Source organism: Jaculus jaculus, chromosome 9 (genome assembly GCF_020740685.1).
Source record: "Jaculus jaculus isolate mJacJac1 chromosome 9, mJacJac1.mat.Y.cur, whole genome shotgun sequence".
NCBI lineage: Eukaryota > Metazoa > Chordata > Mammalia > Rodentia > Dipodidae > Jaculus > Jaculus jaculus.
In genome coordinates, this window is record NC_059110.1 from 107,184,695 (window position 1) to 107,210,807 (window position 26,113).

The 26,113-nt window shown below is 53.4% G+C and overlaps 2 protein-coding genes across 4 annotated transcripts in view; both read right to left on the reverse strand.

Annotated features, from left to right (window-relative positions):
* Positions 1-45: 45 nt before the first annotated feature.
* Positions 46-14,220, reverse strand: Pdk2 (pyruvate dehydrogenase kinase 2). 2 transcript variants are annotated; one of them, XM_004655561.2, is made up of 11 exons: positions 14,031-14,220; positions 11,780-11,921; positions 5,093-5,164; positions 4,505-4,689; positions 3,509-3,598; positions 3,250-3,327; positions 2,528-2,604; positions 2,338-2,436; positions 2,116-2,223; positions 1,579-1,692; positions 46-1,100 (listed from the first exon to the last, which is right to left on the reverse strand). In XM_004655561.2, the coding sequence occupies exons 1-11, from the start codon at positions 14,146-14,148 to the stop codon at positions 960-962; spliced, it is 1,224 nt and encodes a 407-aa protein (XP_004655618.1). In that variant the 5' UTR covers positions 14,149-14,220; the 3' UTR covers positions 46-959. The 2 variants fall into 2 exon arrangements, with proteins under 2 accessions (XP_004655618.1, XP_045014909.1); XM_045158974.1 differs by lacking the exons at positions 11,780-11,921; positions 14,031-14,220 and adding exons at positions 8,358-8,639; positions 9,354-9,388.
* A 5,842-nt stretch (positions 14,221-20,062) lies between these two features.
* Positions 20,063-26,113, reverse strand: part of Itga3 (integrin subunit alpha 3) — a 38,226-nt gene continuing 32,175 nt past the window's right edge. The window contains exons 24-26 of one of the 2 annotated variants that reach the window (XM_004655564.2): positions 23,208-23,333; positions 22,727-22,868; positions 20,967-21,103 (exon numbers count right to left, since the gene is read on the reverse strand). In XM_004655564.2, coding sequence (XP_004655621.2) covers positions 22,758-22,868; positions 23,208-23,333 — 237 coding nt within the window. In that variant the 3' untranslated portion in view covers positions 20,967-21,103; positions 22,727-22,757. Of the gene's footprint in view, positions 21,104-22,726; positions 22,869-23,207; positions 23,334-26,113 lie in introns of both variants that reach the window. The other variant, XM_004655563.2, reaches the window with a different exon arrangement.

Consider the following 26,113-nt stretch of genomic DNA (forward strand, 5'->3'; position numbering starts at 1 on the left):
CGTGTGCACACACCTCTTTTCCCAAGCAAGCCAGTCAGGCCGCAGTCTCATTCTCTCTCTTTACTATAGATGTCACTCTTGCCATCTGAGCCTCTGGGAGAGGCTCACAGCTCTCACCCTTGTGTGCTCAGGGGAAGGGCGGGGTGTTGAGAGTTATAAAACTGGCTACGTACACAGAGCATTCCTAGGGCTGAAGTCACCCGTACACACATGGTGGGCACAAGAGGGTTAGGGTCTAGAGCTCAGGTGGGTGTGTGCCGGGCAGGTGGTATGGGCATGTGAGGACATGCTGGGCAAGTTTACGAGGTGGCACAGACATTGCCAAGATCAGCCTTGGTCCTCAATTGGGCAGGTCACTTCTGAGCCTCCCCACGTTCCTCCACCTTAGGGGTGGCCTTGGGTGAGAACCACGCCCCAGTCCCTGTTCCGCAGCTATAACCTTCATGTCCCCAGTGAAGAAAGGACACAGGACCAGGCCCCCAACCAGAAGTCATGGGTGCACTCCTCTCCCCAGACCTGAGGGCCCCCCACCCTTTCTCACACTGACAAAGGACCCGGCTCAGTGTGCCAGTACAGGGTAGGTGAATAAGGCAAGCAGGACAGCCACATGGAAGGCCAGGACTATGTGGGCACAGGGGTCCCCTGGCAGAAGGATGACACCCTGGCCTCAGGGGAAAACTGCCATCGGGAAGTGTCTCTGGGGCACTCCATCACATAGAGCCATCCCAAACCTTCAGGCATCGCCATGGAGACTGGGCCCCAGGGAGACCACCTCGGTATGTCCATAGAGACAGATTGGCACTTAGGGACCACCACAGATAGGTCACTGTGATGGATTTCCACCAAGAGACCTGGCCATCAGGGAGACTGAGCTCTGCCCCACCCCCAGGAGGTGGGGAGGGTTTCCCATGGTGGCCGGGCCTGTAGCAATCTTCCTGGTGCTGGTTGGGGAGAGGCCCCTAGCTGACCCGGTACGTGGACGTGTTCTTGGGCTCCGTGCTGGGCACACACCAGTCACCAGCCTCCTGGATGGTCTGGTAGTGGCGCCAGGCAGACTTGTTGTAGACGGGCAGGCGCTCCACTGAGTCCGAGGACAGGGCCTGGGGAGGACGGTGATTAGCCCCATGCTTCGCCCCACCTTGTCATCTCCCTGGCACGTCACCCATGCCTATGTGGGTCCTGCTAGACTCCGGACACTATCCCAGGTCTGATTCAGCCCAGAGGCTAGCCGAGACACTATCTACAGCCCAGACAGGCCTGTGGCAGGGTCTGCATTGCTGCGCCTGGCTCCCTCACACGACAGGGAAGAGGCTGGCCGTGTGAGTCCCTTAGTCACCAGGGCACTTCCTCGGCCTTCCCTTCTCAGTTGAAGGACAAGACCTCTGTGGTCTCCCTTCTTTCTAGGCCTAAGGGCTCCCAGAAGAGGAGGGTCTTAATCTGGACTCCCTAAAACCCCCTGCCATGGCAGGCTGAGGTTATGGCATTTGAGGAGCACCAGCTCTGGCAGCGTTGGAGCCTGAAGGAGGAGGAACGAGCACGAGCCCACCAACATCAGACCCTTTTCGCACAGGTCCTCACCTTGAGATAGATGACGGCGTCTGTCCCAAAGCCTTCCATGGAGAAGAGCTGCAGGTCTCCCTGGAAGTACTTGGCATAGAGGCGAGAAATGGGGAGCCCATACCCAAAGCCAGCCTGTAGGGACAGGAAGGCAGACTGTTGTGGGGGAGGGGTTGGGTGCTGAGCTCCTGGAGCTGCGGGACCTGCAAGGTGAGCTGGGGAGCTGCTCTGTGGGCTGATGGGGTTTCTGGAGCTGGAATGGGGAGATGCTGCCTGTGGGGTGAGATGGGGTTTCATGGAGGGAGGGAGGAAGCCTGGGTCATCCCAGGCTCTTGTTTCCTAAGCCTGGCTCTGTCTACCCCACAGGAGCTAGGGAGAGAGGAGACAGCAACTGCACAGTGCTGCAGGGAAGGCCTCAGGGACTGCTGGGAAAGAGAGGACTGCGTAAAGGTGACAACAGACAGGCATGCTTGGCAAGCTGCAGGACACAGCAGATAGGGGAGAGATGAAAGGGACTAGGGAGATAAGGAGGCAGGGGATGGAACGAAGCCACCTCACCAGTGGGGTGCCCCCAGTGCCAGGCTGGGGGGTGGGGGCTGTGGAGTACATGTAGCTGAAAAGCCTCTCGATCTTCCGCAAGGGGACACCTCCGCCTCGGTCACTCATCTGGAGAAAGGGGGACCTATCAGGACCCCTCCAAGGCTTCATTTTCCACCCTCACCCTGACCCCCTTGACCACCCCCCCATGGTCCTTCACGTTCCAAATCCAGGGCCACATACTTTGATGGACAGATCTTCCTCACCCAAGGCCACCAGGATTTTGACGGGGGGCAGAGTGAGGCTGGACTCGTGGCTTTCCACTGTGGCCCGCATGGCATTCTGGGGAGGGAACAAGGGACAAGCTGAATAAGAGATGTTAGCCACAATGGTGCTGCCTAGCCTGGCTCCCCCCTCAAGGCCTTCTCCTCACCTTGAAGAGTTCAAAGAGCATGTGGTACAGGTGGGAGGGGACGTAGACCATGTGGATGGGCTGAGTGGCGTTGGTAGCTGCAGGAATCAAGAGCAAAAGCAGTAATGTCAAGAGGTCACCTTCCATGACCTCATCCACAGTGAGACACTAGCCTGTCTTTCAATAGTGCATACACCCTCCCCACAGCTATAACTTACATGCGCTGCCCACTTAGAAACGAACTCCCAGCCTTCTAAGCTGAGGCAGCTGGCGACCCATGGAAGCTGCACATTCAGTCCTGTGTCCTGCCTTCCCCAATCTCTTCCTTCCTCAGGCTGGAACTGAGATCTGGTCCAGAGTCCGGCCACCAGAAATGTCTCTCAATTAAGCCACTTAGTGTTTGGGTTCTGAGAAGGAATCTCATCTCACACTTTGCTTCTTCCGATCTCTGTCCGCCACTCCATCTTAGTTTCTGACACCCAGACTTGAAATTATCTAGGGTAACTTACTTGTTGACTGGTTAAGGGCCCATCACCAAAAATGGAAGCTCCTGAGGGCAGGGTAGGGTTAGGAGAAGCCCTGCCTGCCTTATTGACAGCACAAATGTATCTACTACTTCCTAGGAATGAATGACAGCGATCAGCTCTGCTTCCCCTCCAGAAAGCAGCCCATGTTCGGACTGTCCCTGGCCCCTGTTCCAAGTCTTCTGAGGGTGACAGACACAGCCAGCCTCATGTCCTCACCATTGACTTCCTGGATCTCCAGGTCAGGTGAAGCCATGTAATACTTGTCACACAGGAGCTTGGCCATGTCGTAGGCATCTGGGAGGAGAAGGGGCCGCTTAGACCACAGGTGGCTCACCCAGCAGGTGACACTGGGCATCACTGGCAGGAAACCCATGGGGATGTGGCCCCCACCCACTGAGAGGTCACCCTCTGGCCAGGTTAGCTGAGAGGGGTCCTTGGGGATCCTTTGCGGCCGGGCCTGTGATGGGGAGCTTACCTTTCACCACATCAGACACACTGCAATTGGGATCAATGCTGCCAATGTGTTTGGGGTGGGCTGGGTTGGTGCTGCCATCAAAGATCAGGGCTGTGGGCAGAGGGGTGGGTGCTGCCAGCTGGGCCACAGGGGCTGGCACTCTCTCTTCCCGAGATCCCACCCCGTCTGTAAACCTCTGCAGACTAATGCTAACGCCCTCCAATCCTGCCTTTCCCCTAGCCCAGGCCTTCCTCTGGGACCTGTGCAGCCTGCGCGATTCCCTCTGCAGGACTGTCCCCACACCACACCCTGTGACATGCGCTCCTTGCGGTCTTACAGGAAGACCACTTCACCATCAAGCTTTTGAAATGACCTCAGCATAAGGAATGAATTTAATGTCGGACAGCTATGCTCAGTCACCCAGCCTAGTAAATCCTGGCAACAGAAACTCTAAACAACAAGCTGTCTTTGAATGTAATGAGAGTATTTTTTTTGTAAATACCCAATTAAAAATGTTTAACGATGTGACATATTTTACACTTGCAACATTTAAAATAAACCATTTCGATGCTGCCACTTTCACGTTCCTTTTGGAACCAGTAACTTTCTTGCTGTTGATGATTTTTCTAAATTTTATTTGAGAGAGAATAGGCACACCAGGGCCTCTAGCCACTGCAAACCAACTCCACACACACATGCCACCCCATGCATCTGGATTTACATGGGTACTGGGGAATCAAACCTGGGTCCTGTGGCTTTGCAGACATGCGCCTTAACCACTAAACCATCTCTTTAGCCCAGTCCTCCTGTTGATGTTTTTGAGACAAGGTCTCACTGTGTAGCTCAGGATCAAACATCTGATCCTCCTGCCATAGCCAGACAGCAGGGATTATAGGCATGTGCCACGACTCTCAGCTTTCTCTTGCTCCTGGTTGGTCCCTAGGCCACTGGGCACTGAGGCGCAAATGGGGACCCGTGTTGCCCATGGGGATGGCCCCATCCCTCCCCTCAGCTTACTGTGCTGGTTGATGAGCATGCGGATGGAGATGCGGCTGAGGTAGAAGCGGTCCAGGAAGTACTGGATGTTCTGGTTGGAGACTGGGTCATCGCCATAGGTGTCCTTGTACTCCAGCACGCCCTGTGCCATGGTGGGCACCACATCATTGTGCCGGTTCCGGATGGTGACCAGGGCATCAGTGAACCTGTGGGGAGGACAGCCATTTACCCCTACCCTGCCCCGGAGATACCCCTGGCTCTCCTTGACTCTCAACATCCCTTGCAGCGGCTTCACTTGCTAAACCCTTCCCAACCCACAGATGCAAAGTGCCCACTCAAATGCACCCAGCCTCTCCCAGCTGACTGATCCACCTTGCGGCACCCAGATGAAGCTCTTGGTTCTTTGGAAGGGGTGTTCCCTGGGAATGGGGCCTGGCTCCCCATACCCACTTGGCATACTGAGAATGAAGTCTCTGCCTCTCCCAATGGACCCAGGTCTTCTTGAAGCAGCCTGCCTACCCCAACCTCCGGGCATCCCTGAAGGCAGGGGCCTTCCCTTCCATGCTGCAGGCATGGCATCCTGTACCTGTCTTCCTTAACCCCACTCACTGGTTCAGGGTCCGCTGGTCCTCGGGGTCCTTGTCCAGGAACGCCATGATATCCAGCAGACTCTGGACATACCTGTGTGCAAGGCAGGAGGGGCCATGGGCTGGGCTGCAGCTGGGATTGGCTGTCTCCCGCCGCTGCCAAGGAGGCCACTGTGGACAGCACAGGGCTGGGTCTGCTGACAAGCCACACGAGCTTTCCACCCAGCTGTACCTGCTTTGCCTCGCCCTGACAACCCAGCAAACAGTATGTAAGGAAACCTGCAATGTGCTGGTTCCTTTAAGCACCTTTGCTTCAGAACCCTAAACAGCAGTCTAAGGGGGAACAGGAAACCACCCCTCCTAGAGGCAGCCCAACTGGACCAAGGGCCACGGTGAGAGAGGCCTTCCTGAGCCCTGGCACAGACACTGATCCTAATACTCCCCCACAGGGGGCCAAGGCATTGATGGGCACAGCTGGCAGACTGATTGGCACAGGGCCTCTCCTAGGGAAACTCCAGGGCTGAGCCAAGTGGGGTGGCACACACACCTTTAATCCAGCACATGAGAGGCAGAAGTAGGAGGATCGCCGTAAGTTTGAGGCCAACCTGAGACTACATAGTGAATTCCAGGTCAGCCCAGGCCAGAGTGAGACCCTACCTCCAAAATAAAAAAATCAACGCAAGGAAACTCTAAGGTGGGGGTAGGCTGTAGGTTGGGACCCTGAACCTGCCCTAGGAAACCAGAGTGTAGAAGAGTGGGTGGGTGTGGCCAGCTTTGTCCCCAGGTGGAACTGGAGAGGCAAGCGTGGAGTGACCCCAGCTGCCTGCTCCGCCTACAGTCCTGGTGCAAGGGGCAGGTCTCCCCAGCACCTAGGAAAGGTCTAGAAACACAAAGCGCAGAACCAGCAGGGGTCAGCTTCTGCCCATGAGTCAGGCCCACCTGTGCTAGCAGATGGTGCCACTGCCCCAGTGGCATGCTCAGCCTGCAGCTTCCTTCCAGGAAGGTGGAACGCTTCCTTCTGGGCCCTCAGGCAGAACACAGGAGGGGCCGCCTTGAGCCCTGGTCCCTGCGGCCCAGCAATGTCTTCAGAAAACACTCTACCTACTTCCAAGCACACACAGCTCTGGGAAGAGGCAACAATGAGCCCCATTTTAATCACTTCAGCTACAGCCTGGAGCAGGGCCCAAGGTTGCAGGAAAGACTTGCAGGTCTCCAGTAACTCCTGCCACAACAGGGCTGCCACTGCTCAAAATCTCACCTGCAGGCCTCCACTCATGCCCTTTCTGTCAAGAATGCCTTTCCCTTCATACCCAGCAACTGCAGAAGCTGAAAGAACTGGTTAGGAGCTGGCTTTGCAGCAGGGTCCAGTCCTGGCTCTTCTGGTACCATGTTGTGTGGCCCTGGGTCCACCACAGAACCTCTTTGGGCTGCACTTTCTTCATCAGGAAGGTGGGGGTTCTTACCCCTACTTTCCACTGTTTTGGGGAGAATATTAAGCACGGTCATCTTCCAGGCGCCTGGCACCCAGCGAGCCCACGGGGCACCTTCTCTGCATGCTTCGGGCAGGGAGGCACGGCGTGCTTTAGGCCGCCCTGTCCTGCAGAGCTGCACCAGGTCGGGAATGGCTTCAGCCCTGCCTGCTTCCTTGGCCTCTTCACTCACGGCCTGGGCCTGTGGGAGGAGCTGTCCTTGATGACCACCAGGGACAGGATGGTAAAAGACACCTAGGCCCTCCCAGGGTGGTCCCAACTCTGCTGTGAGCAGATGTCTGAGTCAGGAAGACCTCGCCTCAGTTTCCCCGAAGCAGCTACTATTGCCCATCTGGGCTTGGTGGCCCACACAGGGCCTTTCATCCCCAATGGCTAGAAGGTTGTGAAGTGCTTGGCGAGAGAGATGTGGGAGAGGCGGCAGTATGAATGCTGAGCGGAAGGAGGAGAGAAAGAAAAAACCAGCTGGAGGGGGAGGGCTCAGGACCAGTTTGTTTGGGGTGGAGGGGTCAGAGGCAAGAGGCTCTGTATGTGGCCAGTGGTGGGTATGGGTAGGGTCAAAGTCCCATGCCCAGCAAGGGCTGCCCAGTGAACCTTCCAGTACTGAAGCAGGGCTGCTCACATGGCCACTGATGCAGAGCAAAGGGCACCTGGATGGACTAACAATGGCAGTGCTACCAGAGTAGCTATGGGGACATCACAGGATGCCATCCCTGCCTGCCTCTCCAAGGGTCATTCCCACAGGGGTGTGGCTCCTGAGACCCACGGGATCGCATGGGAAAAGTATTCTCACAGGGCCCTTGGCCTTGGTCCTGAGGTCTCCAGAGGTCCAGCCCTTAACCTGATGTCACCTTGGGCCAGACCTGGGTCCTCCAGAGACAGACAGTGGCTGGGATGGGCCAGGCTGGCTCCAGGATAGCAGGGCTCCCAGGCACAAAGTATCCCACGAACAGGGGGGTGTCCAAGCCCAGGGTGGGATGGGGAAAGAAGGGCGTGCCCTCCTCAGTGAGAGCTAGAGCCTCCAGCAGCCCCAGGTAGAGGGTTTGTATCAGAAAGATCCCCAAGTCAAGGGAGCATGTGAACGTGACACACGTGCCTCTGGGAATATGCCAGCCCACATGCACCAGGCTCCTGGCAGCAGGTGCAGGGTGGGAGATGTAGCTGAAAGAGCCGCACAGGAAGGAGCCAGTCACGGGCACCGGCTCCAGTCAGCCACTGTGCCTTCTTGGCTCAGGCCAGGCAAGCTGAAGGAGAGGCTTACTTAGTGGAGTATATGGCTCTCAGACTCGCTGCCTGTTACTCTGCGCAGGGTAAGGACTGGCTGGCTGGTTCCCGGGGGTGGGGATGAGGCTCCCACAGGTAGGGTTTGGAGACCACACACACTGTGGGTGAACCAGAGAGGTGGGTGAGAGGACCATGGCCCATCTCCTCCCCTATCATATCATCCTGTCTGCTTCCCTACGACCACACGAAGACGCTACCAGTAACGGAAGTGACTCGCTGGCTGTCATCTGAGTCGGCTTTGCGACTTACTTAATACTGTATTTTGTGGATGCACCTCCCCACCTGTCCATGATTCTTCAGGCTGTCCTCCCCTGACAGGAGCCAAGGGGTACACCCTTATGTATCCCAGTAGACACATTTTGATAGGTGTACCCGACTTTCCCAGGAGCATGCATGTGGCACCTCCTCACCGGCCTGTGGCAGAGCCCCTCACAGCCTTCCTCCTGTCCCTTCTGTAGCCTCCAGAACCCACGGCCAGGGTTTGCATCTTGGCTCCATCAGAACTCCATATCTCACCTAAGCCAAGGCTCCCCACTTCTCCGCTTCACTCTGTCATCTAGGAAGCAGGGCGGTGACAGGACCCACTTGCTACAGCTATCAGAAGCTTTGCGGGGGCATCCATGAAGCTCGGAGAGCAGCCCTTGCACTCCGCAAGCCCTTGGTGAGCTGGCCTTTGGTACGCTCCATGTCCCTCGTTGCCACATCGCCTTGGAAACCTCTGCCATAATCTCATCACCTTTGACTCGGAGATGTTGCTGCCAGAAGTGTGGGGCCATCACTGGTACTGGCCAAGTGACCCTGAGAAACAGTCTGAGAGTTCCCTGCACAGGCCACAAAGCTGAGCCTAAGAGCAACCATATTGCTTGCACAGAGGCAAGTGTCCAGCAGGGCTCAAAGTCACTCACGCTGATGCCAGGCCTAGGGCTTTGACCCACCTTCCAGTCACCTCCAAAACAGGGTCCTATTAGAGTAAGCCTAACCAGATGAAAAGCTTCATCAGGATTACCTCGAACTGGGAATTGTTTGATTAGTTCACTTAAGAGCGCTGGTCCAGGGCTGGAGAGGTGGCTTAGCGGTTAGGCACTTGCCTGTGAAGCCTAAGGACCCCGGTTCGAGGCTCCGTTCCCCAGGACCCACGTAAGCCAGATGCACAAGGGGGGGGCTCATACATCTGGAGTTTGTTTGCAGTGGCCAGAGGCCCTGGGGCGCACATTCTGTCTGTTGCTCTCAAATTAATAAATAACAAAGAAAATTAAAGAAAAAAGAGTGCTGGTCCAGGCTGCCCGCTCGGAGGGGCCACTCCTTAACTATGGCTGCCCACGAGCTATCATGCTGTCACCAGCTGCCCGCGCAGCACTCTCCCGAGTCCTTCCTCATCAGACTCAGGTGAGTGGCCCTTGACTCCCCAGGAAGTCATGTCCTTTTCTCATGAAGGCCCTGCCCACCTTCACCACTCCATCATCTCAGTAGGCCACCACCTGAGGCCCATCAGCAAGTCCCTCCTGTCCTCACCCTTCAGTCTCTTTTGCCATAGCCGAGGCCCAGGCTTCTGGAAGTTCTCCCAGCAGGCTGCTTCCTCAGTGTCTGAGCAAGCCTCTATCCTCTATGCTGAATCATGTGCTGGGGAAGTGTTCCTTCTTGTCTAGCTCCACTCCCTCCTGGAGTGTCTTGACAGTCCCTCCAAGCTATGAGGGAAGAATAAGTCAAGCTAAGCCTCCAAATGTGTCACTGATTTGCAGGAAAGGACTCTGAGGGATCTGCAGGGGAGTCAGAGGCTATCCAGCAGCCCCTTGTCCTTCTCCTGCCTCCCTGGCTGTCCTGGAACACAGTGTCCAGGCGGGGGCCTGAGAAGCCCTGTCGTGGAGTCAGGAACCAGCTGGACAGGCAGCCAGGCCAATCGGCAGGACAGACTGGAGGAGGGCCGGGAGAACAGATGGTACCTTCTGTCCTCTTCCCACTATTCCACCACCCTTTGGTATTACCTACAGGTTAGCGCAGGGGTTCTGAGCTTCCTAGGAGCAGGGATCGGGGACCTGTTTGGGCTACCTGAAATTCAGACTCAGCCCCCCAACCCCCATCTCACCTTCACCGCTTGTACCCACAGGCCCAACTCTTATTGCTAGCCTAGAATGCCCATGTCTCTCTGTGTGGCCATTTCAACTGCCCCACAGCCTGTTTTGTTTTGTTATTTTGAAATGGGATCTCCTTGTGTTATCCAGGCTGGTCTTGAAATCCTGAGTTCAAGCAATCCTCCTGCCGTAGCCTCCAAAGTGCTAAGACCACAGGCCCTGCCAACACCTCGCCCAGATTTCTCCACAACCTCCGGTTCAATCAACATTTATTGTGCACCTATAACGTGCCTGGCCGTGTGTGTACAACACCGTCCTTCACTGTCACCCATCTCACTAGAATAAGCCATAAGCCAGGCAGACATATCCAGACAGATGTGATGCTACAAGGGCACCAAGAAATCCCATGACACCTTGGCAGGGACTCATGGGGAAGAGGGTCATGGGTGTCATGTTCTAGCCACCCTTCTGTGTTTTTCAACTGTCAAGAGGAACATGTTCTACCTCTGCAATGGGGGAGGTGACAACCAATGTTCCTTTGACTCCTTATTTAAATAAAACTAACCTTCAGTGCTCATGACGTCTCCCACTGTTTGAACTACATTCTACTCTGTTCTGGAAGAATTTTATTTTTCTGTGAGACCATGGGGTCTCTGTGGACAGCTGCTGCTGGTTTTTATGTGTGTGTTCAGGCATGTGCACACTAGGGATTGACCCCAGTTGATCCCATAGTAGGCAAGTGTTCTGTCAAAAAGCTGTACTTTGAGACAATGTCTCAGTGAGTTGCTCAGGCTGGCTTCGAACTCATGATTCTCCTGCCTCAGCATCCAGAGTAGCTGGGATTATAGGTCTATGCCACTACTCTGGGCTAAACTGATTTTAAGTTGCTGAGGACAAAACATGGGGCATGCTAAGCAAGTGCTTTACCACCCAACTGCTGCTGTTTGCTTGGAAGCAGCACAGTGCTGGGCCCCAGTGCAACACAAGCTCCTGAGTCCTAGGGAAACCTCTGTCATCCCATGCCGTAAGTCCTGAGGACTAGAAGATTTCTGCCCAGTTGTTATGAAAGTACACTGATGGGCTGGAGAGATGGTTTAGTTGTTAAGCGCTTGCCTGTGAAGCCTAAGGACCCCGGTTCGAGGCTCAATTCCCCAGGACCCATGTTAGCCAGATGCACAAGGGGGCGCACGCGTCTGGAATTCGTCTGCAGTGGCTGGAGGCTCTGGCGCGCCCATTCTCTCTCTCTCTCTCTCTCTCTCTCTCTGCCTCTTTGTCGCTCTCAAATAAATAAAAATAAACCAAAAAAATTTAAAAAAAAAAAAAAAAAGAAAGTACACTGATGACCAGCCAGTGACATGCCCAGTGACAGGCACACCCTTGTTTATGCTTCAAGTGAAGGCCACTGGCTAGCAGCCTCCAGTTACCAGCCCTGGACAGAGCTCTACGCCTGCAGCTATTTGTGATAAACTCCTGGTCTTACCCTTGGCAGCTGTTAGAGAGTGTTTTTCCAACATCCAAAACTTGTCACTTAGATGACACTCTACTCCAACCTTCTCACTTCCTTTAAGTTACTCTGAGCCTCACAGGTGCTGAGGCTCCAGGAGCTACTGATGACATTAGTCTGACTTTGGCTGGGAAAGCTCTGACTTCCTGGGTGGGCCATGGGTTGCCAGAGAAAGGAGGGTGATAAGAACAGGGGTGTCTACGGACACAGAGCCTGGGGCCTGATCTTCATCCTTGTTCAGGAAGAGGATCCTCGCGTGATCCTGCACAACTCTCCAGCCTCTTGGAGCCCCATGTACCTTCCCTCTGTCTCTGCCTTGGTCCCCAGAACTCAGGGACATGGTGATGGGGTGGAAGGGGCCTCACCAGCTCTGTACCAGCTGCACCGAGGGGGTGCTCAGCACCCGGTCGGGAAGCAGATTGATTTCTTTCATGATGTTGGCCAGGCGGACGGGTAGCTCTTGTCGAAGGAAGGTGAAGGAGGTTTTCTCGCAGGCATTGCTGGACCCTGAGGAGACAGAGAGGGGCGAAATTCACAACTGCAAACCATGGCAGTCGGGGGACAGACTGTGGCTGGACAGGCTAGGCCTTGCATTGACCAAGTATGCCCTATAGAAGGGAGTCCTCCTGACTCTGCCACCTTGCGTGACCCTTCAGGAGCTGCATCCCTACCCACTCCCAGCTGAACCCCCACTTATCTTCAGCCAGAAGGGGTGGGAGTCTTCCAGAGCCACTAACGTCTAATTCCTCTCACTTCTCTTCCCTGTAGGTAGTCAGTGATTGGGTGGGAGCGGCTGGCCCAAGGTGGCAGAGGCATGTGGGAAATCTCTGCCTTCTTGGGAGTTACGCCTAGACTCCCACCGTTGCATGTCCCCAAGGCAAGCCACCCTGCCCAGGATGATGGGACAGATGAATGCCATGGAAACACTGGCCCTGTGTATATGCCCATCTGTGTGCTAAGTGGGGACCCTGGTCCGTGATCAAGATGCACAGACAGTGGAGGAATGAGTGAAGTCTTGGCCTGGAGACGAGGAGACCTGGTTCTTATCTAAGCTCTGCTTCTGTCACCCAGGGCACGTCACCACCTTTTGAAGGTTTCAGTTTTTCCCCATACAAGTGCGCCAAATGACCATAAGCCCCTTAGGACTGTCACATTTCTACAGTCAGTGTCCAGTCTGGTATGGATGGTTTCTTGCAGAATTTCTTACATGGGTGAAGCTCCAAATGCATACAGAGCGGGTGGCAGGAAGGTACATCCTGGGAGCAGGAGCTCTGCCCCCGCTGCCATCTCTCTCCCATCCATGACACAGCTGTAACCTAAAGTCAGCACCCAACTCTTGAGAGACCTGGACCCATTCCCAATCACCAGCTGGCACCACGTAAATGTCGTGTAGACAGACATGTCTCACACAATCTCCGCATCAGCTACCACACTAGCAGTCTTCTTCTGCTCCAAAGCTCCCCTCTACCTCCCCAGAACACCGGTAGTGGGTCACCCCCACCCAGGAACTCAGGGATAGCTGAGAGAGGGTACAAACAGTGTAGCCACCTGTGGTGGTTTGAATAGAATAGATGGCCCCCGATATATTCAGTTCTTTATTGTTTGTAGTTTGCATCTGCTGGCTACCTGGCTGGGAGCAATGTCACTGGGTGATCTTAAGGTGTGGTGGTGGGTTTCTGATTTCAATCTAAATATATGCAAAGTGTGTCTAGCTGCAGTTCCTCAAGTGTGCAGTGGCTTTTGGCTTTTAAGCTTGTATTTCTCTCTCTCTCTGCTTGGTCCTGTGAAGGCAGGTCAGCTTCTTCTGCCATTATGGAACTTCCTCTGGATCTGTAAGCTTCAATAAATTCCTTCCTCCATAACTGTGCCTGGTCTGGAAGTTTATCTCAGCGAACCTGAATCTGTCTGCTACACCACCTCATGGTGATTTGGGCCTCTGCCCAGCTGGGAACAGGCTGCCAGGCAGGAACAGATTTGATCTTCAAGTGTCCTTGCCCAGTGGGCAGTTGCAGTGGATGGAGGCGTACCAGTCAGGGGAGCAACTCTTGCTGGCATCTCTCCTCCAAAGGGCCCCTTCCTAACTACCGCTGGGTTTCTTTTTGGCTCTGCTCCTAAGCATCCCAACCCTTCAGGTACAGCCAGGCCTCCTTCCAGGTGGCTGCACCTCCTAACCCTGCCTTACCACTTTCATCACCCCTGTTTACTCTCTGTCCCTCATTCTTAGTGGCCAGGACACCCTTGCTCCCCCCAACTCTATGTACAGTGTCTAGATGGGACCGAACACCCTCACTGTCCCTTACTCTCCAAGCCTCCTAGAGAAAGAAGCCAAGAAGGAAAACTCCTGGCATCTCCTCCCTCCCCCGCCCCACCCGTTCCCATTACATTCTGGGGGTCCAATCTCTTCTGGCCAGTAACTTCGCTTGGCGGGGGTCAGTCTCTCAAGCGGTGGTCATCCTTAACTCTTTCAGGTCTGGCTGGCCTCGCCATTAACCCCTTCCTGCCTGTAGTCAGTCTTCCAAGCGAGCCTTCCCTACCACCCCCAGGCCCTGTCCTCCTCGGCGTTAAGCTCTCACCATCGCCGGTACCCCCTCCACGGCGCTCCCGCCCTCTCCGTACCGAAGTCTAAAAATTGCTTCATGGACAGCGGGGACGGGGAGAACTTGCTGAAGTGCTCGATGTACTTGGGCGCCCCGGCCAGGGACGCATTCTTCAGCAGCGCCCGGAACCAGCGCATGGCGGCGGCGATGGCGCCTGGGGCTCGGGCTCGGTACGGGCGACTGTCCCGGCGCTGGTACCGCGGGGCGGGCGCTCGGCTCGGCCCGCTCGGCCCAGAGACGCGGTTCGGCCGCCTCCGCCTCCCTCCCTCCCTCCCTCCCGACCCTGGCGGCGCCGCTGCTAACGCCGGACCAATCCAATCGTCGCGGCGCCCCGACGTCGCCAATGGCCGCACACAAACAACTCCAGGAGAACCAATAGCCTGACGCCCCGGCACGTGGCTCGCCTCGGGGCCCGCCCCTTTAACCCTGTCTTTGCTGGAGGCGGCCTGTTGTTGTTTTTCCCCCCCTCAGAGGCAGTGCCCACGTCCCGCCCCCGGCCGCACACTCCCCCCTGGCCTTCTAGGCCTGGGTTAACTCCTTCCTCACCAGACCGCCGCCAGGCCCTGCGAATGGCCCTCCACGCCTGTCATTCCCCATTGCCCAGCTGCCTCCTCCTCTTGCCCACCCCTTTAAGCCTTCCTTTCCTACCTGGTCCCTTTCTTCCCTGTTTCACCTGTCCAGACGCTCTTCCTTACGGGCTCTCGTGGCCTCCCACTCCTGTGATGGATTCAGAACCAAGAGACAAGCCTATGTATGCTAGTCTGCCCTGTATGCGTGCAGCCACCCTGCTCCTGGCTTCCATAAATACTCAAGTGGCTCAGAGAAAACATTCAGTTAGGTTGGGGGCCAAGCAAGCACGAGGTTCTGGGTGGCTCCCCAGCACCTGAAAAAAAAAAACAAAACGAAAACACCCAGAGCCAAAATCCTCCAAGACTAGCAGCAGCGGAGCAAGAGCTGTTGTCAGTGTTAATTTGGGGAACTTTAATTTTTAGTATCTATCTTCTTTGACTGAAAATAAAACCTTGAGCATCTTGCACAACACCTGAGTAGGTAATCTGTGCACCCGGAGGTCTTAGGGCATGGTCCTAGGTGACGTGTCCTGGGGCACCTTCCCAGAAGCTCTGCCTCTTTTGCTCCCTCTTTTGGTAGATCAAGGTATGTTTCCCTGATCTGGGCCTGAAGCGCAAATGGTCTCAGATTCCATTGCTCACTGATGGTTCAGGGGTTGGTTCATGTTTACTTATCACATGCCTGATAAGAGCTAGGCTGTGTACTGAGATCAGAAAACATAGGCATGGGCTGGAGAGATGGCTTAGCGGTTAAGCGCTTGCCTGTAAAGCATAAGGACCCCGGTTGGAGGCTTGATTCTCCAGGACCCATGTAAGCCAGATGCACAAGGTGGTGCATGCATCTGGAGTTCATTTGCATTGGCTGGAAGCCCTGATGAGCCCATTCTCTCTCTTTCTCCTTTCTCTCAAATACATAAATAAAAATAAAAGAAAACATCAAAAATAAAACATCAAAATCAGAATTAGCAGTCCCTAGTGGCACTGAGACAGGAGGATCTCAAGTTCAAGGAGTACAGAGTAAGTTCAAATCCAGCCTGGACAATTTAGTAAGATCCTATCTTAAAAAGGGGGATGGCTGGGACTACAGCTCAGTAGTAGAGCATTTTCCTAGATTGTGCAAGGTCCCGGGGTTTGAACCCCTAAATCACACACACACACACACACACACACACACACACGAATGTAAAGCAATTGTAGTCAACACAGAGCAAGGCTTCATGATGGACAGAATAATGTTGTGGACCAGACAGTTTGCCTGCACACACGATATTATTTCTTTTAATAAATATTTTTAATTTTGCTGGACATGGTGGCGCATGCCTTTAATCCCAGCACTCAGGAAGCAGAGGTAGGAGGACTGCTGAGAATTTGACATACCCTGAGACTACACAGTGAATTTCAGGTCAGCCTGGGCTACAGTGAGACCCAACCTCGAAAAAAATATTTTTTTTTTTTTAATTTTTGCAAGGAGAGAGAATGGGCATGCCAGGGCCTTTTACCACTACAAACAAACTCCAGATGCATGTGCCACTTTGTACATCTGGCTTTACATGGGCACTAGGGAATCAAACCCAGGCTGTCAGACTTTGCAAGCAAGCACCTTTAACCACTGAGCCATCTCTCTGGCCCCTCATTTTTTTAAATTATTTTTTTGTTTTATTTTTGTTTATTTGATAGTGACAGACAAAGAGGCAGATAGGGAGAGAAGAGAGAGAGAGAATGGGCATGCCAGGGACTCCAGCCACTGCAAATGAACTCCAGATGCTTGCACCCTCATGTGCATCTGGCTAACGTGGGACCTGGGGAATCGAGCCTCGAACCAGGGTCCTTAGGCCTCACAGGCAAGCGCTCATTCTTTTAAATTTGTATTCATTGGAGAGAAAGAAGCAGAGAGAGAAAGGAAGAGAATGGGCACGCCAGGGCCTCCAGCTACTGCAAATAATTCCAGAAGCATGCACCACATTGTGCATCTAGCTTTGCAGGCAAACACTTTAACTGCTAAGCCATCTCTCCATCCCTCCAGCCCCTCATTTTTTTTTTTACAATTTTTTGTTCATTTTTATTTATTTGAGAGTGACAGAGAGAGAAAGAGTCAGATAGAGTGAGTGAGTGAGAATGGGCGCACCAGGGCTTCCAGCCACTGCAAACAAACTCCAGACATGTGCGCCCCCTTGTGCATCTGGCTAACGTGGGACCTGGGGAACCGAGCCTCGAACCGGGGACCTTAGGCTTCACAGGCAAGCGCTTAACTGCTAAGCCATCTCTTCAGTCCCCCTCATTTAATTCTTTTTTTTTAAAATTTTTTATTTATTTGAGAGCGACAGACACAGAAAGACAGATAGAGGGAGAGAGAGAGAATGGGCGCGCCAGGGCTTCCAGCCTCTGCAAATGAACTCCAGACGCGTGCGCCCCCTTGTGCATCTGGCTAACGTGGGACCTGGGGAACCGAGCCTCGAACCGGGGTCCTTAGGCTTCACAGGCAAGCGCTTAACCGCTAAGCCATCTCTCCAGCCCTCATTTAATTCTTAAGACAGCTCAGTTGTATTATACTATTCCCATTTTATAAGTAGGAAAACCAAGACTTGGCAATCATTTTCAACTACAAATCTAAACTTGTTGCTTCCCTACTCACAGCCTTTTCATTCATTAAGGGAACCTTTCCAACTAAAAAAGAGTATATTAGAGAGAGAGGTAGATAGAATGGATGCACCAGGGCCCCAGATGCATGCACCACCTTGTGCATCTGGCTTATGTGGGTCCTGGGGAATTGAACCTGGGTGCTTTGGCTTTGGAGTCAAATGCCTTTAACACTAAGCCACCTCTCCAAGCCCCAGTTTTATTTTTTTCAAGGGAGGGTCTCATTCTAGCCCAGGCTGATCTGGGATTCACTGTGTAGTCTCAGGGTGGCCTCGAACTCACAGCGATCCTCCTACCTCTGCCTCCTGAGTGCTGGGGTTCAAGGCCCAGTTTCTTAAGATCTACTTTGGCTTTACTCATTAGCTTCACCTTCCCACATCCCCTGGTTAACTCTCAATCCATCTATCCATTGCCTTGACCCAGCCTCCGACCTCCAAGCCATTGCCAATGCTGTCTTTCTGCTCTGCTTTCTCTTGTCTATTCAGGTCTGCTGCTTAATCATCTCTTCCACCAGGAAGCCTTCAGTGACCTGGGCTGGGTTGCCGGGCTCCCTCCACAGCTCCCTAGGTCTCCTGATGTTAGGAAAGCCTGAATGCTTATCACTGAGTGGTGACTGCCTGCTGACTCATCTGACTTCCTCACTGGACTTCAGCTCCAAGAGGGCACAGGTTGTGCCTGACTTAATCACTGCTCTATCTTCAGCACGGGGCAGTGTCTGGCACACAGAAAGAAAGGCAAAGTGGAAGTAAAAAAAGAAATGAGGTTGGCAGGGAGATAAGACTCCAGTGCTATGAAGGAAGATTTCCCTGACATCTACCAGGCTAGCAATTAGGAGGCAATGGATGACACAGGTTATGACCGTTTCAAGGGCCAGGAGGCCGTTTCAAGGGCCAGGAGGGATATATAGAATATTATCTATAAAACTCCAAGCTTGCTTGGGAGTGCACATCTGTAGTCCCAGGAGGCAGGATGAGGGATTTGAGGTCATCTTCAGGTACATAGTGAGTTCAAGGTCAGCCTGGGCTACATGAGACCTTGACTTGACTCAACCTCCCCCCAGCCACCCAATTCAAGCACTGTGCCTAGAAATAATGATGGTGATTGCTATTGTTTTGAAAACTAGCATACAGGACCAGGCTGTGACGCTGAGGCACCTGCACAGCTGGCCACAGGGAATTTGTGACTTACGCCAGAGGTTGTTGTAAGGACAAGACTGAGCCAGATGTTGATGTCCCACAGATGCTTCACGTGAGCATCCAGATTCTGGTGCACAAAGTGAGATCTCTGTTCACTGGCTTCTGAGAACTTGTGAGCTCTAAGTAGGAGTTAGGGTTTTCCTGGGGGAACTGGACATTGTACTGCCAGGCACGTCCTGGGAAAGGACAGATGCTGGCACAGAAAACAAGGGCATTAGGTGTAAGGAGAGGGTGGACATTTTGTCCAGGACAACATTAGGGTGGGTCCTGTTGGCAGAAGTAGACAGCAGACAGCTCCCAAAATGCCAAGGCTGCAAGACACCCAGGAACATAAGGGGAAGACATCTCACATCGCTTCAGGTCTGTGGGTTCTAAGGACTGAATCTGGGATTTGGCCCTAGACTTCTCTGACAAGTAACTTCCAATCTTGCCAAAGATCACATAGCCTTGAGGACCATTAGCAGGTAGCTCACCGCACTTTAGGGCAAAGAAATCAAGAGGAGGTAATCCCCAGGCCTATGTGGAGCAGACAATGGCAGGAGACAGATGCCCCAGGGATCCCAGGCAATGTGGAGGTGCAGACGGAGCCCGCATCTTGATGATGTGGCTCTGTCAGCTCACAGCTAGACCCTCTCGTGGAGCTTTCAAAAGACTAGAGTGCCAGGGACTCCTGCCCAGAGCCTGGAGACGGGCAGCATACCCTCTCCATCTCAGAAGCCTCAGCCACTGGGTGCCATTCTGAAGGCTTCCTCGTGGGGCTGGGGAGTGGCAGCAGGAAAACGAGGTGGAAGAACAGCCCACTGTGGGCTCTGTTTCTGGTCTTGCATGCAGCTTTGTTCTCCTCCAGCAGGGCCTACCTGCCTCACACCCCCTCTGTCCCTGAACCTCATGCCCGCCTGCACAAAGTCCTCCCTGACTGCTCAGGTCTCGTCCTTCACCTGAACTTTAGGTTTCACTCGCCAACTCATGGGCAGTCCCCGAGAACAGGTACTACTGTCTCCTCCATATGACTTCATCCCCGTGCCTCTGAGCCCCTGGTTTCGTTCCCGCAGGGCTCTCAGATGGGGGAGCTCATCACCCCTCCAGACTGAGCGGGCCTTTGTCAGGGCTGGAGGTGAGTGGAGGCAGATGCAGTGGTACAAACTGGGAACTGTTTATTGGTTGTGGTGAGAAGCCCAGATACAAAGAAGGCACGAGGGGGGCGGGGGCAGGACCCCTGTTACAGTACCGTGGAGGGACGGACGGGGCTAAGGAGTGGGCCTGCTCGCCAGCAGGGCTCAGGAAAAGACCTGGGAACCAGTCTCCACCGCCAGTATGGACCTTGGAAATGGGGCCTCTGATAGAGAGGCCAAGCTAGATTGCTCAGAAGGCCAGGGCAGCCGAGAAAGCCAGCCTAGGCCCACCCCATCACCAAGGGGAGTGGAGTGGGCCTGGCTAGCTAGTAGCATTGCACTACATTCAAGTATCTCTCCCTGCAGGTTTTCTTTCTTTCTTCCTTTCTTTCTTTTTTTTTGGGGGGGGGGGTTCAAGGTAGGGTCTCGCTCTAGCTCAGGTTGACCTAGAATTTATTATGTAGTCTCAGGGTGGCCTCAAACTCACGGAAATCCTCCTACTTCTGCCTGCGGAGTACTGGGATTAAAGGCAGGCAGGCTGGCTGGCTTTTCTTTCTTTCTTTCTTTCTTTCTTTCTTTCTTTCTTTCTTTCTTTCTTTCTTTCTTTCTTTCTTCCTAAGCTGTGGTTTTACAGGGTTTCTCCAGGTTTGTCCAAGGCTGGAGTGCCAGTGGTGGGTTAGAGGTGTCTCCTCTGCATCCTGCCAACAACTGCTGGGGCTAGAGCTGGTCTCCTGGTCTCTGAAGGACACCGCTATCCTTCGGGGCAGTCCTAGCACAGAGTGTCCAGACTGCCCAGTTTCTCTTTGTTCCTCTGGGCTGTGTTTCCTGCCGGCTCTGGCTGCGGTCAAGGAGAGGGGCTTTGGAAATCCAATAATAAAAGGCCAGGAGGCGATCTGCTTTCCAGTTCATTGCTCTCAGCTCTGAGTAGTCAAGTCCAGGCCTCGGCGGGCCCCAGCGCCGCGTTGGTGAGAGGAGCTGCGGCGGGGCCTGCTCGGCTGTTCCGTGTCAGTAGTTTTGCTCTGGTCAGCAAAGTCCGTCAGTCCAGTGACAATGGCTCACAGTGGGTCCAGCTGGAGGGAGAAGTGTCACCACATTGAAGACCTTTTCCTCCCGGCACTGGCAGAGGTCCTTCAGCTTGGTTTTGGCACAGACTGGGACATGACAGATGCATGTATCTTCCATGTTGCATCAGTGCAGGCCATGAGCAGTGGGCCCTACATGTCCAGAGGGCAGGGCCTCGGCACCACAAGGTCCTGAAGGAGGTGCCCGCCTCTGGCCCCACAATACATGCCTACGTGGAAGAGGGGTGTCCACCTGAGCCTGCTGGTGCCAGCTAAAGGCATGGTCCCTGGAGACTGCTGGAGGCATAACTTATGATAAATAGGAAGGAAGGGGAAGTTGGGTGGGGTGTCAGGAAGGACATCAGTAGTATCGATCCCAAGTCTGCCAGCTGGTCACCCAGTGCTTCTTGGTGGGCAGGGCGCTCCCTGGAGGTGGGTAGCGCTCCTCCTCTGGGATGCGCACTGCATGGTACTTGGGCATGATCCGGTAGTAGCGAGTCCGCTTAAAGAAGTCACACTGGAGTTGGGGCAAAATAGTAGGGACATCAGTATCCAGCTTGCATGCAGGATGACCTCCCTCCCTTGCTCCTCAGGGCCAGCCCCTGAATTGAATATGAATATTCTCACCTCAGTGAGAAACTAGAGCATGAACTTCCCCCACCCCAGGCCCAGAGGAAGAGGAGCTGAGGAAGGTGGAGAGGAGAGGAGAGGAGAGGAGAGGAGAGGAGAGGAGAGGAGAGGAGAGGAGAGGAGAGGAGAGGAGAGGAGAGGAGAGGAGAGGAGAGGAGAGGAGAGGCAGGTGGAGACCGGAGCAGCTGCAGAGACCCTGGGTGCAATGACTAGGGAGAGAGTGGTCTTCCCTGGCCAGTGTGGTGGAGTGGGTCAGTTCCTTCTCCTGGGGAGGTGGGGAAGGGGCTCCTTAGAAAAAGGTTGGACTCTCCTGGTCTCCTTCCATGGGGGAGAGGGAGGGGCTTAGAATTGTTGTGCACATGCCTATAGAGAGAGGGGCCTAGCCCTGGCTGTGACTTCTGTAGTTCTCAGAAAGTAGCATGCACAGGCTGGAGAGATGGCTCAGTGGTTAAAGGCAACTTGCTTGCAAAGTCTGATTCTCCAATACCTACATAAAGTCAGATGCACAAAGTGGCACATGCATCTGGAGTTTACAGTGGCAGAAGGCCCTGGTGCACCCATACTCTCTTTGCCTCTTTTTGTCTGTCTCTCTCAAATAATAAAGATATTTTTTAATGACATCATAATAAAAGAGAGACTAATTGAGAGGGGGAAACGATATGATGGAGAGTGGATTTGTGAAGGGGAAAGTAGGGGAGGGAACTATCATGGTCTATAGTCTATAACTATGAAAGTTGTCAATAAAAAAAAGTTTTAAAAGATATTAGCCGGGCGTGCTAGTGCATGCCTTTAATCCCAGCACTTGGGAGGCAGAGGTAGGAGGATCACCATGAGTTCGAGGCCACCCTGAGGCTCCATAGTGAATTCCAGGTCTGACTGGGCTAGAGGGAGACCCTTCCTCAAAAAACCAATAAACAAATAAAAATAAAATAAAAAGAGTCTGGCATGGTGGTGCATGCCTTTAATCCCAGCACTCGGGAGGCAGAGGCAGGAGGATCGCCATGAGTTCGAGGCCACCCTGAGACTCCATAGTGAATTCCAGGTCTGACTGGGCTAGAGGGAGACCCTTTCTCAAAAAACCAATAAACAAATAAAAATAAAATAAAAAGAGCCTGGCATGGTGGTGCATGCCTTTAATCCCAGCACTTGGGAGGCAGAGGTAGGAGGATCACTGTCAGTTCGAGGCCACCCTGAGACTACATAGCAAATTCCAGGTCAGCCTGGGCTAGAGTGAGACCCTACCTCGAAACACCAACCAAAAAAAAAAAAGCATACTCAAGACTCAAGGGAGTACCATGACGGTACACTCTTGGGGTTCCTCCAAGTCTGTGAGAACTAGATGCAGATGGGGGTGCAGAGGGCAGGGAGGCACAGTGACCTGCGCTGAGGTGGCAGTGGGGGTGGGTGCGATCTGAGCAGGCCCAGGCCCTAAGGCAAGAGGAGCAGACAGAAGAGAGTCAGAAGGCCCCGCTGGCTGGGGCTCAGGGAGGAAGCCTGCACGCCATGTTACCCGGGTGGGCCAGGGTGGGGGGGATGCCCCCTCAGTAGTCGTCGGTCAGCCTCTCTGTCTCTGACGGCTGGCTCTTCATCTCGGCCTTCTGCCTCTTAGCTTCATACAGGGCGCGAGTGCGGGCTCGCTTGAAGAAGCCGCACTGGAGGGAGGAGGCAGGGTGGCCATCAGGGGTGCTGAGGACCCTGACAAGCAGCTCTGAAGGGGGGGGGGGGCCGCTGGGGCTTAAGAGTTGGGGAACCTGGATGGCTGTGTACTGGTCCCAGGTTGGTAGGTGGCTGCCTTCCCCTTGGCAGGCTGCAGCTCCCCCATTAATCCAGGGAGGGGTGGGACGGGAAGCTAAGGGGAAGGTGGGGAGGATCTGGGAGACGGAGACTGGGATGAGATGAGAAATGGGCCATGGAGTCGTGGGATGGGGATGGAGGGAATAGGTGACCATGCTGGCGGGAGGTTCCGTGTGGGAGGCTGGGAGTCCCCCTACCTTCCACAGCAGGAGGATAATAAGCCCCAGCAACAGCAGCCCTGCACCCACGGACACAAGGACCAGCCACAGCTCAATCTCTGCCGGCAGTTCCTCCACCAAGTCAGAGTCGATATCTACGGAGAACTGCAGAGGGGAGAAAAGGTCTCAGCCCCGGATGGGCTTCCTTAGACCCCATTGACTTCCTTTCCCGGTGGGGCGAAGTCCCTGCTGTTTAACATTTAGCCAGTAGGGGGCATCTGGGGCCTGGAAAAAGCCCCTGCCCACGTCGCTGACACCGGCTGGTCTGAGGTGAGCCCCCAACCCCAGGAGATCCAGTAGGCAGTCAGTTTGAGTTTGGCTGTGAGCTGTGTGACCTTGGAGCAGTATTTTGCCTCTCTGAATCTTTATTTCAGGCGCTACACCTGGGCGCAGCAGAATGGTGGAGCTAGGAGCCAGACCACCTGAGCTTGCCTCCGGCTTTGCGGCTCATGAGTTGTGTGATCTGGAGCAAATTACTCCACCTTTCTGTTGCTCCTCGGTGAAGTGGGAATTATAATCCCTCCCTCACAGGGTGCGGTAGACGGTTAAATGTATTTAATATGAGCAAAGTGCTCAGGGCAACACCCGCTGCGCTACATGGTGCTTCCTAAATATTTGTAGAAAACACAGATGGGGTCGGGAGCCGGCTCGGTGGATAAGAGTGCTTGACATGTCAGCATGAGGGCCTGAGTTCAATCCCAATTCCCATGTAAAAAGCTATGGCCGGGCTGGAGGGATGGCTTAGCGGTTAAGGAATTTGCCCGTGAAGCCTAAGGACCCAGGTTTGATTCCCCAGGACCCATGCAAGCCTGATGCACAAGGGGGCACATGCATCTAGAGTTCCTCTGCAGTGGCTAGAGGCTCTGGCTTGCCCATTCTCTCTTTCTCTCTATCTGCCTCTTCCTCTCTCTCTCAAATAAGTAAACAAAACAAACAAACAAACAAACAAAAAAGCCATGGCCACACATACCTGGAGCCCCAGTCCTGTGTGGGGAGGAGACACACAGAGGAATCACTGGGGCTCACTTGTCAGCCAGTCTGATGGAAGACACTCAGCTTTTTTGGATTTTCTGCTCTCTGACACATATGCTCTCCTTCTCTCTCTCCCATCTCCTTTCTATCTCCCTCTTTTGCTCTTTTCCCAACACCCTTTCCCCCAATCTCTGTCTCCCCTCTTCTCTCTCCCATCTACTCCCTCCCTCTTTTTCTCACATTACAATAAAGTCTAAAGTTAAAAATGAGAGAGAGAGAAAACGAAAGAAAGAAAAAGAAAGGAATCTAGGAGCCAGGAGTGGTGGTGCATGTCTTTAATCCCAGCACTCACGAGGCAGAGGTAAGAGGATCTCTGTGAGTTCAAGACCACCCTGAAACTACATAGTGAATTCCAGGTCAGCCTGGGCTAGTGTGAGACCCTACCTAAAAAAAAAAAAAGAAGAAGAAGAAAGGAAGGAAGGAAGGGAGGGAGGGAGGGAAACTGTAGAAGAGCAACTGACAAGGACACCTCTCGGGCTTCTGCAGGCATGGCCATGCACATCTGCACACATACATGCAAACATATACCATACATAGTACACATACACACATGCCAAACCCCCACAAACAGTGCATAGCAAACACCACCATCTTTTATCCCCTGCAATGAATACGAATGTGCTCATGTATACATGAGTATAACTTACTTGAAATGCTTGCAACCAGAAGTGCTTCAGATTTAGGATTTAAAGCGTTTCAGAGTTCCAATTTGCTATCTACACTGACTCTATTTGGTTTTTACTTTTTGTTTGATTTTTTTTTGTTTTATTTTTTTATTTGAGAGCGACAGACAGAGAAAGAGGCAGATAGAGAGAGAGAGAGAGAAAGAGAGAGAGAGAGAATGGATGCGCCAGGGCCTCCAGCCACTGCAAATGAACTCAGGTGAGTGCACCCCCTTGTGCATCTGGCTAACCTGGGTCCTGGGGAATTGAGCCTCGACCCGGAGTCCTAAGGCTTCACAGGCAAGCGCTTAACCGCTAAGCCATCTCTCCAGCCCTGTTTGTTTTTTAAGTTAAGGTCTTGCTCTAGCCCAGGCCGACCTGGAATTTACTATGTAGTATCAGGCTGGCCTCAAACTTACAGTGATCCTCCTACATCTTCCTCCCAAGTGCTGGGATTAAAGGCGTGTACTATCAGGCCAATTCTTTCTTTCTTTTTTTTTAATATTTTTTTTTAATTTTTATTTATTTATTTATTTGAGAGTGACAGACACAGAGAGAAAGACAGATAGAGGGAGAGAGAGAGAATGGGCGCGCCAGGGCTTCCAGCCTCTGCAAACGAACTCCAGACGCGTGCGTCCCCTTGTGCATCTGGCTAACGTGGGACCTGGGGAACCGAGCCTCGAACCGGGGTCCTTAGGCTTCACAGGCAAGCGCTTAACCGCTAAGCCATCTCTCCAGCCCTTTTCTTTCTTTTTGTTGTTATTTTGAGGTAGGGTGTCATTCTAGCCCAGATTGACCTGGGATTCACTATGTAGTTTCAGGCTGCCCTTGAATTCACAGCGCTCTTGCTACTTGGCTGGGATGAAAGGTGAGCACCACTATGCCCAGAAGTCATCTTTCTTCTCTTAATATGATCATCTTTCCTTCTCAATTGATAACAGCCAACCTGATCTCTTCTGAGGACCGCATAGTCACTGCAGCAATGGACCATATTGTATTGAACCAACCTCCTAGGGACAGGCATTTAGATTGTTTTCAATTCCCTGCTCTCCTTAACAATGCTCTAAAATACCCCATATATTTATCTTTGCATACTTGTCCTATTAGCTCATTAAGATGTATTATCATGTGCTAGGTCAGAGGAAATGGGTGCTTTAAATTTTAATGGATATTGACAAATTCATCTCCAAA

Coding starts and splice junctions, on each gene's coding strand:
- Pdk2 (XM_045158974.1), bottom strand. CDS start 9,373: ATGGCAAAAGAGACTGAAGG. Junction 2,605..3,249: donor GGAGATCCAGGAAGTCAATG/GTGAGGACATGA, acceptor TGATTCCTGCAG/CTACCAACGCCACTCAGCCC. Junction 2,437..2,527: donor TGCTCTTTGAACTCTTCAAG/GTGAGGAGAAGG, acceptor TTCCCTCCCCAG/AATGCCATGCGGGCCACAGT.